This window comes from Argentina silus, assembly GCF_951799395.1.
Source record: "Argentina silus genome assembly, chromosome: 1".
Classification (NCBI taxonomy): Eukaryota; Metazoa; Chordata; class Actinopteri; order Argentiniformes; family Argentinidae; genus Argentina; species Argentina silus.
The window spans coordinates 22,186,218-22,198,056 of NC_139655.1; the positions used below are offsets into that span (position 1 = coordinate 22,186,218).

Here is an 11,839-nt window from a genome sequence, read left to right on the forward strand (position 1 = left end):
CCTGGGACATATAGAATTAATTGGCCCATAGAAGATGGCCTAAAATCAATCTCTGATTTCCTGAAGTTATGTCCTACATTAGACATTACATCAATGACACCCCATTAAATGTGTCATAAATATGAGATTACCACAGTTGGAGGGTGTGTTTAGAACATGCAATTCGATTTTGGTAAATTAGAAACTTTTATAAAACCTGGGCACTTTTTCGTTGTTATTTTTTGTCAAATGCAAAGTCCTATGGTTGACAACGTACCTGTATACACTCAAACTGAAGCCTCAGAATAAATGGGGCGGTCAATGATCTCTGAATGGAGATCATCGGCACACATGTATAAAGGAACCAGTTTTTTTAATAACTTGAAAGCAAATATAACAAATCTGTGTTTGCAAAGATTAATGGGTTGATCTTCAAGGTATAGAGTGCGATGGAGTTGCCGACGGTGAGCACTTTTGCGCGCGATTGCCCATAGAGATGCCAGAGGCGCGTCTTTAAAGACAATGTCTTCGTGTCACTGTGCGTCATGATTTATATCTTGTGGAAAGCAATGATACATTTGTTAAGAGTATCTTAGAATCACAATTGACATCGGCAAGGGATGAAATGTCACCCAAAATGGATCGGTCTATTTGCGCGTGTTGGGAGCCTAAACACAATAATGGGCAGTGGGCTATATTAATGACATTTGTAATTGCTCTTTTTTATAGGCATATAGGCTGTAGCAAATTTCATACACAATTGCCACTGGTTGTGCATAGGTAAGACCGCTGGGAACACAAGCTCAGACCAAACTACAACAGATGAGTGATGTGAGGAAATGGAAAACGGGACTTGATCGCAGCTTTGCTGGGAGCGCTAGCGGGGGGGTCGTTGAGCCCCAAACGTCACATTACAGGGCACAGGCTATATACCCAGGAAGAAACATTTATCATTGCGCATTTCTGCGAGTGGACCAAAGCGTGTAACCTCATTGCTGTAGCGGTTCATCTCAAATTAAAATATTTGTTGTAAACAACAATGAAGTGTGTACACTCCGGATCCGTATTAAAAGGTGCTTTATTTCCCTTCCTACTCACATTTCAATTGATTTATGGAACTCCGTCCCGATATAACATGTTCCAAGGCAGCGCATACTCTGGATCCGAACAAAGACAGAGGAATAAGTAAGTCAATTCATTTTTATTCTGTTAATGGATAAGTTCTTGCTGTTATGTTTAACTTTGCAAATGTACATAGCATAGTATTAGATAAATGTCCTTATAAACGCGTTATTGTTTATGGTTAAATGAATGTTTCATACATAATTTAGACATCCGTAATAGCCTGATCGTTTTTAAAGACAAAATGTTAACACATAATATTTTAATAAAAAATTGGCCTAATGTATCTTACACATAGAATATTCAACAGATATTATTTTACATTTCGAGTGATCTACCTTCAGGACTACCTTTCCAGGGGTCATTTTATCGTCATTTTGCCTTACCCAGTGATTTATTTTCCAGAAACTGGTGTGCGTATGTGGTGCACAAGAACGTGAGCTGTGCCGTCGTGGGAGGCACGGAGAGTTTTGTGCAGCCCGAGTCTTTTCCCTGCCCGATGCATCAGCCAAATTGCGCGCAACAAGTGATGTAAGTCCCCCAAGAGGCTAGAATGGGTGGAGGGCGGCTATTTTTATTGGTCTTTAGAGTTTTGTTACAGTAGTGGCTCAACATCAACCACAGAGATGACGTTGAATATCTCAACAATGTTCTTAAAAAGTCTTTGAATCCTGTATTGAAATGTCATAGAGCACTATTGAATGATGGACTATGTTGCGTGTTCTGTGTCAGTGAATGACATTATGTAATCCCTAATATGACTTAACTGTAGTTATTATTAGGCCAAATCACTATTTCATCAATGCACACAAACAAAATGTGTACCTATAGGGTGAGTTGTATTGTGGGATGGATAGGCGTGTCAGTTTAGAGAAGTGTCACTTGAGTCTTCTTAACACCCTGGGGCACATTATTATCTTCTCTGTAATCTGTGTTCACCTTTTCAGATACTCAGATTATTCTGTATTTACGACAGAGCGATCTCTGGGTGATTAGATGTTTATGACCGATCAGTGAATTTGATTGATGGACCCTTGATTAGCTATTTGTCACTGTCCACAATGAGAAAATGTTAAAGAGCCATTCAACTTTATGGTAGATGGGAAAAGGGATTTATGCAGTTCAGAAGAATGGGTCTTTATCTGCCTAAGGAAGCATCTGCTTTGTATTGGCACTAATAGCACAGTTTGTTACAAAGCCCCTGTGTGACAGCAGAGGAATTTGACATTTTCCTTGTGTTTGCTTTCATGTATGTTATTGAGCATTGTGTTGGGCAACAACAAGACAGCTACGAGAAATATCCTCAGGCCAGCCATAATGAAACATGACTCCATGTTTGACTGATTGGAAAAGGTGGAAAATCTGAAGCTGTTTAAAAGAGTGCATGATTAATTAGAAGTGTGACTGGGTAGCCCATCTGGAGTTTGTTGTCATAAACAGTTCTTTATTGCTGGGATTCCAAAGTCTCCACTTTTCTCCTAAGAGGGGTCACTGCACTCAAGCATAGTTGTGGCACAGCAATGCATCGCTCACATTTCACGAACATAAAGGGCCATTGAGAGCATTGAGAGCACTGGAGGATAAGAGTAGGATTTTATGTTGTGATCATAATTGCTAGAGGATGTCTTGTTTGGAGTTTTTCTATTGAGCTGTGTTCCAGATGTTATTTGTGGATAGATTAATTAAAATCACTATGAAATATGATTATCATTGTTATTCCTTATTTGTAACTTTACATTTACTTTCACCCCCATGGTAAACATAAATCACATAATTGATAATGCATTGAAACATAAAACCAAATATGCCATGACATTTTCCCATGCCATCTTCTCCCCAGGTATCGGACACACTTCCGGACCATCTATAAAATTGGCTATAAGATGCTAACAGAGCTGGAGTGGAGGTGCTGTCCAGGGTACCAGGGTCACGACTGCAGAGAGCTGAAAGACACCCCATCCCGTCAGACAGCTCAGGGCTCTGGACAATGGCCCAACCATGCGCCTGACCATGGAAACATCCCAAGCACACATGGTAAGAGAACTTCTAGAGATATCTGATATCTGATCTACTATGTTGACCATATCCAATGTGATTGACAGACTGGTCAAGTTGACCTATGATAACCTGAACCTATCCTTATATCCCTCTAGGTCCAGAGCAGCAGGTGTGGGGTCAGAGGGTCCACCCCTGGGGGGCAGGGCAAGCTGGGGGTCAGACAGGCCAGGGGGGCCAGGGGGCCCAGGGAGGGGCTCAGACGGTGCAACATCTGGAGGAGGAGGTGCAGCGACTTTCCCAGATTGTCCTGGACATGCAGGCAGCCATGACAGGTATGACAGCCAACCTGAGGCTGGACCTGCAGGAGGACGCCAGTAAGATGCTGATCACCCTGCTCAACAACCTAAGGCAGCCTGACAGTGTGCGGGTCGGGGAGACTGAGAGCATGGTGCTCCAGGGCCTCTCTCTAGAGCAGGAGTACACAAACATGGACGAGGTCATGAACAAGATCAACCATATCACCAACACACTCAACACTAAGAGCAACACTCTGGATGACATCCTGGGTAGGGTCAACCACCATGATGGACAGCTCCGTCTGCTCATGGAGGCTGCCCAGGGCTCCTCAGCCACACCCCCTCCTGCTCCCCCGGCCAATGACGCGGACCTGCGCACCTACGTGGACATGAAGTTTCGTGCCTTAAGGGATGAGATGATAGAGGGCATGGATATCAAGATGGCGGACCTCAAGAGCTCGTGTGACTATAAGATCATGTCTGTGCAGGAACAGTGTGAGGGGCAGGAGACCAGCTACCTCAGCCTGGCCGAGCCTCTAGAGTCAAAGGTGGCAGATCTCCACAAGGAGATCCAGGACCTCAAGCTCCAGCTACCTGGTCCAGAGACAGGAGACAGTCCTGGAGTGGAGGAGCTCCGGAGAGAGGTGGAGCGGGTCTCAGAGAACCAGAGGACTCTCCAGGCCAGCCTAGAGAAGGAGTCAGGGCCTCTCTCTACTCCCAAGATATCTGACCATGTCCTTCCCCGTGTAGAGAACCTGGAGGCCCGTTTGAACATGTCGGAGAGGGCCATGGAGGTGCACTGCATCTTTCTGGAGGATAAGCTAAGGCGAGAGGCAATGGAGGGGGTCACCGGCCTGAGGAAGACACTGGAGGATAGACTGAGCTCCATGGAGGACAGGATCACAATTCTACTTGTGGAGGTGAGTAGTAACCCTGTGTCTGAGGCCAACAAAGCCAGCATTGAAGGTCTGGAGGACAGAATCAACGCGCTGGATCAGCTGTGCTCCAAGGAGTGCAAGTCTAACACTGCCACCATAGAGAACATTCAGCAGGACCTCCAAAAGTGCAAAACTAGCCAGTACTCTCTGCAATCTAGTCTTAATGACCATTCAGACAGTCTTGGAGACTTGGAGGAGTTTGTGCAAGGGAATCTCCTGAACCATAGCGCCAGCATCGCTGATGTACAGGGGGAGCTTGGGGCTCTCAGAGAACAAGTGGGAGTTCTAGGCGGCTCTGTAACAGACCTGGCCCACTCTCTCAGCCAGCAGTCTGAGGATCTCCAGCACCTCAACTCCACCTGCGGTCAGTCCAGCGCAGGCCCAGAACCAGGATCAGCCCAGGAGGCCAAGGACCTGCTGGAGCTCCATGTGGCCCAGCGTGAGGAGCTGAGAGGCAGGCTGGAGGACCTGGGCAAGGAGGTGAGGGCTGAAGCCGACCACTGCAGGGAGAGGACCAAGGGTGTGGAGAGGGAGGTTGCCAGTGTGGACGGCCGGGTTGCCAGCATGGAGAAAGTCTGCAGCAGACTGGAGCCCATCTCAGATAGTCTGCAGAGGATCAAGGAGGGGTTGAATAAGCATGTGAGTGGCCTGTGGACTTGTGTCAGCCAGTTGAATGGTACCCTGCGATCCCATGCCAGGGACATTGGAGGACTGAAGGGAACCTGCCTGAACCTCCAGAGCCATATCTCAGGCATAACCAGGAACCTCCATGACCTGACTACAAGTAGTCCTGGTAACACAGGTAAACTATGAGTCATGACATAAGGTTTATTTAAAAAAACAGATAACAATGTTACTTAAATATGATTGATAATTCCAATGGTTCAAGTTATATCTCCCATATGTTAAATGTGGAGCTCTCCAACTGTGGCTCTCCTGCTTTTGTTTCACACTGAGGATAATCTATCATCCACAGGTGTTCCAGTAGCTAAGGCTAAAAAATCAAATGGTGCTAATAAGATTACCATCATCTGGTGCCCATTTGTGTGCTTAAGATTGTGTTTCTTTAAATTACTATGAAAGGTATGTCTCTTATTTAATGTAGGCCCTGTTATGTGAAAGTGTTTCTGTGTGAGAGTGGGAAGCCGGATTTTCATCTCACTACATTATGACTCAGAGGAGACAGGGGTGATTGAGCACACATGCTTGTTTTAATAGACCTGGCTTGTGTTGAGCAATGCATTTGGCTTTAAAGGATTATATCCCGTGTGTATGTGTGTGGGTGCGTTACTATGAATGTATCCCTCATTTCAATAGTGACTATATTTTACGAGCCTTGCCGTTCCATGCACGTCTGTGAGTCCAGACCCCCATATCCTTGGACATGGTGTATAACCAGTGTTGACATGGGTATCACTAACTGGGCCCAGGTGACTGAGCCCAGGCCCAAGTCTCACAGTGGGGAATAGGAGAGCTGGAAGCACCCTCATAACATTTATGAGCCTTGCCTTGGGGCTGGGCGGTATGGCCTAAATATCATATCATAGTATTTTCCAAATGTTTGGCTGTATGACTGTATTGGACGGTATTTTTTGTTTATTAATAATGAAAGTTCTAAATGTGTTTCATGAGTATCCTATGCATTTCTCAATGCATAGCTCACTTCAAAATATTACCACCAATGTGATATGATGGCCCTGGCCTGCATTGACAACCATGTTTTATACAGAAAAAACTGCCTCCAGGAGGACACTTTGCAAGGCAAAGGGGCAGGAGCTGTTGCCCCTTTTGCTCCTACCTGTGCCTGGTGATCAGCCTCACTCTCCCTCTTTGAAGACAGATGTCACACTTTTCCCACTTGTGCACACATGTGCATAATGGAGACTCTGAGCAATGTCATTTACCACACCCTTCACTTCAACGTTGTTGTAGTAATAACTATGAATTTGAAGTCATTATGCTGTCAATTGGAATGTTTGGGTAATAGCCTCAGAGGGCAGAGCATTATTCATGTGTTTCTTCCTGGAAGTTGTTTAACCATGTGTCACATTTGGCCTCTCTGGCTCATACAGTATTGGTTGCATTGTTCCTCTTTTGTCCTGGTGGCTGCCTGACAGCTTTCCATCTCTTTACTTATCTAGAGGGACTGGAAAGTTCTGATTGGTGGAGTCCATGAAGGGGAGATCCATCATTGGCTTATCAATGATCCACTTGTTGGAACCAATCAAAGTGCTCTTTTTCAGGGCCAAGCATCTCAATGGGTTCAGATTAGGGGCTACTGGGTTGATAAGTGTACCTTCTGACATTTTACCCTCCCCAGTATTCTTGCTCTTGTTCTCCCTTTCCTCTCTCTTCCTACCCCTCTTTCTCTCATGTTTTTGAATGTGTTTAACACACTGCCCTGGCTGTGTGCCTCTCCCCTGTCTACATAAACAGTCAGTGAGCAGTCAGGGCTGTCTCCTGTGCCAGATGCACTGCTCTTAGGTATGATGTCATACACATGTCCTGCCCCTCCCCCAGACCTAGCCCAGTCAGATGGGAGGGTGGAGATTGGGACCCCAACTATCTCCCCAATGGTTTTGTTATTTTGGTTTCAGAAAGAAAACATTATCTAATTGTCCTAAAATGGCAGGATACTTGGCTGCTCACTGTCACTCCCGAGGGTCAGACTTGGCTTGGCACGACGACTGCTAACAGATTTGGATTGAATACTAACATGTTTGTTTTCATTGGTTTGGCTCACTATTATAAGTGAAATCTGCATTTTTACAGAGAAACCTATCCACCCGTGCTTGAGAGAAAGACCTTTTGTTCAGTTATCAAATACATAGCCTACAGTAAGTGGGGCAATTTTCCAAACCATTAGTCACAACCAGGTGGGTGTTTGTGTGTGTGTGCGTGCGTGCGTGCGTGCGTGCGTGCGCATCTGTGTGTCTGTGTCTGTGTCTGTGTGTGTTCTCATGTGTTCTCATGTGAGTGTACAATTGTGTTTATAACTATACATTGTTCACTCTTCGTTGCCCCCACCATCCAGGGATTCCCTGATTGTGCCATCTCTACCCAAGCTATAGGCCACATGAACATGAATGTGAGAGAGAATGTATACAGTATGTGTTTTAGTCACTGTGCTTGTGTTACAGCACATCCTATTCATTGTGTTTGATAAGGTTGCCTCAGGTCAATAAAAGCCCATTGCAGACACTTGAAAGCTCTGTTATGGGGGAGTAGAGAGAGATAAGCAAGCATGCTTTCCTGCCTCTTGGAGGTTCTCAGTGGCCATGTCATTCAGGTCAGTGATCCAGGGGAGATAAGGCATGCTGTGGGGTGACAGACTCTCTGGTCGAGCTAGATAACCCTTGGAGAACAGACATCCTCCTAAGCATGACAGTAGCTGGCCAAAGACATGCTACAACCTGACTTCTAGCACACAAAGGGCCTGTTTCCCGGACACAGATTAAGCCTAGTCTTGGACAAAATACAATTTTCAATCGAAAATCTCCATTGAAGGTGCATTTTAGTCTAGGATTAGGCTTAGTCTGTGCTGGAAAAAAACAGCCCTAAATCATAGAGCTCCAACTGCAATCAAACATGTCGCCTCCCCATGTAACTTCTCATTTGTATTTCATCCCGTCTTCCTAAGAAAGGTGCTACATTCCCTCTGATAGGTTTAAAGTATAAAAATGCAGGGATCTCCTCTTTCCACCAAAAGCAGTCTTCAGTTCCAAATTGGGTTTACCAAAGGGTAAATGTATTTATTCCCAAATCCCAGGCTCTGGATTGTGTCCGTTTTGGCACAGACTGACTCATAGATCCAGTCTGTGGTACTAAATTACTGTACAGTGGTTATGAAGTGGTATGTAATGGGGGCGATATGGCCGTTTCTTCTGACCACAGGGACTCGCATATCCTCAGACTAGGAATGGGGCGGGGGGGGGGGGGGGGGGGGGGGGGAGTACCCTGTGTGGAGTGACTGACTGAGAGGGTAGGGTTTCCCAAGCCTTTTCAGGATGCATTTGCTATAACACTCCCAGTCCAGATCCGCAGGGGCACGCACGCACGCACGCACGCACGCACACACACAGCTCACTCCTTTAATCATTACTGTGGGAGTGGGCTGGGGCTTAGAGCAGCTTTCAGTCCAGAGTCATCAAAGCTAAGTTGATGCACACTGCTGCACATACCTACCTTTACACACACACAGACACACACTTTCAGACACACTAAAGTGCACACACTCATGCAAATGCAGACTCAGACTTACCTCCTGTGGTGCTTTTACAGTTTCCGTCTGGTCCCAATCTCTGTGTAGTGGTTCATAGTCGTCTTTTATAGTGAGTGACCCATTTGCCTGGGGCTGGGGGGATAGGCTAGACTGGCTGTAGCCTGGGATATGTGGCCATGCCTTGGTATGCAGGTATGCCTTTCATGTATAGACCTTCTCCAGAAGCACAAAGTTGGGGCGTGTTGTCTCACTGTAGATTGGAGAATAAAGCTGTGCCCCAGCCAATAGAGTTGATTTGTTGATAAACACTTTCAAAAGTGTGTTGAAGTCTTCTGAACTGTGGCCGTCAGGAATACTCCAACAGTTTACTCTCGTCATGGTGGATGTGTCAGTGGCCTGTAATTTCCTCTGTTTATGTCACTGATGACAGGGAAAGACCCATTGTTTATAGGCTAATGAAAGTTTAGGGCTATCTTAGTTAGTGAGAGTGATGATCATTATCTATGGTCACGATACTTAATATAATTGGCCTTAGTGTGTAAGTATGGCATTAGTTTGTACGAAAACCCTATTGTAATGAACGGGAAATGGACCAATAAGAAAATAATACAGGCCATGTTGATGAGAGTTCCCATAAAACCATGTGAATGAAGCTAGTAAAAGTTACAAAGAGATTTATGGGTTCAAAGATTTCGCTTCAGAAGGACTAATGAAGGTTGGCCTCAGACAGGTGTCAGACAGGAATTCACCATGACTTGTGGCTGACGACGCCTTCTTTTCCTCAACTCTCTTTTTTACTTAGGGTCAGGGGTAAGTGAGAGATTGGGAGAGTCAATCATGTTCGTGTCAGCAGTCTCGATGGAAACCAGCTGGTTGGTTAACATGTCTGACTTCGGGACATCTGGCTCTCTTTTATCTCACTGACATCATCCCACCCATCCCATCCTTCATCCCTTTTTCTCTTGACCTCCCTTTCTCATTATCCTCTCTCTTTTCAGGTGTTCCAGTGGGTGCGGAGGGCTCTGGGCTTCCCACAGAGACCAAGGTCCAGGAGAACCTAGTCCCACAGAGCCATGCCCTGCCTGAAGGCCCCCCCGATACCCAACTCCTTGAGCCGACTGTGATGGAGACTGGGGAGGCAGGACCCCCTGGGACCAAGACCACCTCCAAACTGCCCAAGGGGACCAATGGCAGCATGACCCCCCTCAAGGGCTTTGCTGGAGCCCCAGGTGAAAGAAGGAACTGGTTGAGGGGTCAGGCCATGAAAAGTCTTACACAGCACACACAACATGCACACACATGTTCTGTACAATATTACTACCATACAGTATGTGTTGCTTTTCAAAGTCTCATGACATTTCTCCTCTTCTTTTTACAGCTCCCCCACCGATATCTACTGTGTCTCTAAAGCCTAGTATGCCAGTGATTTCAGGTAAGGGCTCTTTTTACTCATTATTGTTTTACTATAACAACAATTGCACTGTATACAATGAATTTCCAGAAAATGATCAAAACCAATCCTTTCTTTCAACAGTTGCCCACATTCCCTTGAGACCTTTACTACTACATCAACATTCTGAATCCTCAGGTAGGATATTTAGTATTGTCTTAATAAAATGTAGCCCATGATAACCAAATAATTTCAAAGGGTTTCAGTCCCAATAATCACTTATTTGAAGTGTGTGACTAAAGTAATTTGTATCCTGCATCCTGTCTCTGTGTGTCAGTTGTGCAGGTGTCCTTCTCGGCTGGTCTGAGCCTGCAGCCCTTCTCTGGTGAGGTGGGTATCATCCGCTTCAACAAGGTGCTTGTGAACGACGGAGGACACTATGACCCTCATACAGGTAACTATTCTACCACACTCTCACAAGGCCACTCAGACAGACATCAGAGGACTCACCCAGGTGTAAACTACTAACCCTCCACACCTGTGATATCCCTAGTCTACATAATCATGTTTTTCAAAGGCAAATGTGAAGGTGTCATTACAGAGTTTTATCAGTGTAGAACTCATGTTTTCTTCCTTTCACTCCTGACATACAGTCTGTTGTATGAGTGCCATCTTGTGGCTGAACAAAGGTAATATCTGACCCCTATGTTCCTGCTCCCACAGGTATCTTCGACGTTCCCATGGATGGCCGTTACCTGCTGAGTGCCGTGCTGACAGCCCAGCGAAGCCAGAGGGTGGAGGCGGTGCTCTCTGTTTCCAATCGCAGCATCCAGAGGCTGGACACGACAGGTTACCTGCCTGGTGCTGCAGGACTTGGACCAATCACACAGGAGCAATGTAACTGTGGAGGTTCCACCTCCCTCAGCCTGGTTCTCACACTAAAGCATGGAGACAAGGTGGGGCTGGTTATGATGGCTGGGAAACTGGCCCTCTCAGAGTCTACAGAGGTCCTCTCTACATTCAGTGCTGTCCTCCTCTACCCCACACCCTCGAAAAGATAACCTGATGCTAAAGACACTCTCATCCCTTTAGAGGAGAGCCCCATGCCACACACACATTTTTCCTCTAAAAAAGATAGCCCTACCCTCGTAAAATCACCCAAATACAGTAGATTGAGTATGTCATGCATTACTGTTCAGGAAATAGACGGTGCCTTACAAGTATTTCAGTTAGCAAAGTACATTTACTTAAGAACTACTTGAGAACAGTAATATCAGTGACTTGCTATTTGATCACTGAACGCTTATGAAGGAGGTGGGCTACTGCCATTTATGGAGTATTAATATATTTAGTGATTGTATTTTAAGTTGAAAGTTTTAAAAATGTTTGAATGTGTTTGTTTGCTCATGTTGGTGTTCAATTTGTTTACATTTGTTCTAATGCTTACTTTAAACCTGTGTAATTTGATATATTTTCAAAATACCTTTTTATGTGAGGACAATCAACAAATAAGAGAAAATTAGAGGATAACCACTGTTAAAAATATATGGTTACATGCAAGGGATAGTTCCATTGAAAAGTCTCTGTAGTTCTTTACTTTTTATTGAATCATATTGTGCCTTGAGATATAAGAAATACATGTTTTATTGCCTTTTCCTGAATAATGGTATTTCTTTAATGTTCTGGTGTCTGTAATAAAAGGTTTGTCCTAAACTGTCCATGAGTAATTTTAGTTCAAGTTTATTTGCCATTACGTCATATACAAGTACACAATGCAACAAAATGCTTAAGGCAGAGCAGTTCTCCAACATCAATTAACAATACAGTGTAATAAGTAAAAATGTAAACATAATCATAAACATAAATGTAATCATAGATATAATTACAATAGAAG

At 44.9% G+C, this 11,839-nt stretch overlaps 1 protein-coding gene across 1 annotated transcript; it reads left to right on the top strand.

The window, feature by feature from the left end:
- Positions 1 to 1,018: 1,018 nt before the first annotated feature.
- emilin2b (elastin microfibril interfacer 2b) lies at positions 1,019 to 11,043 on the top strand (the record flags this gene model as incomplete). The annotated part of the gene is made up of 9 exons (XM_083678033.1): positions 1,019 to 1,164; positions 1,507 to 1,632; positions 2,942 to 3,135; positions 3,255 to 5,135; positions 9,554 to 9,784; positions 9,934 to 9,987; positions 10,090 to 10,143; positions 10,283 to 10,399; positions 10,669 to 11,043. The coding sequence occupies 9 exons, from the start codon at positions 1,019 to 1,021 to the stop codon at positions 11,004 to 11,006; spliced, it is 3,141 nt and encodes a 1,046-aa protein (XP_083534159.1). The 3' UTR covers positions 11,007 to 11,043.
- Between the last annotated feature and the right edge of the window lie 796 nt (positions 11,044 to 11,839).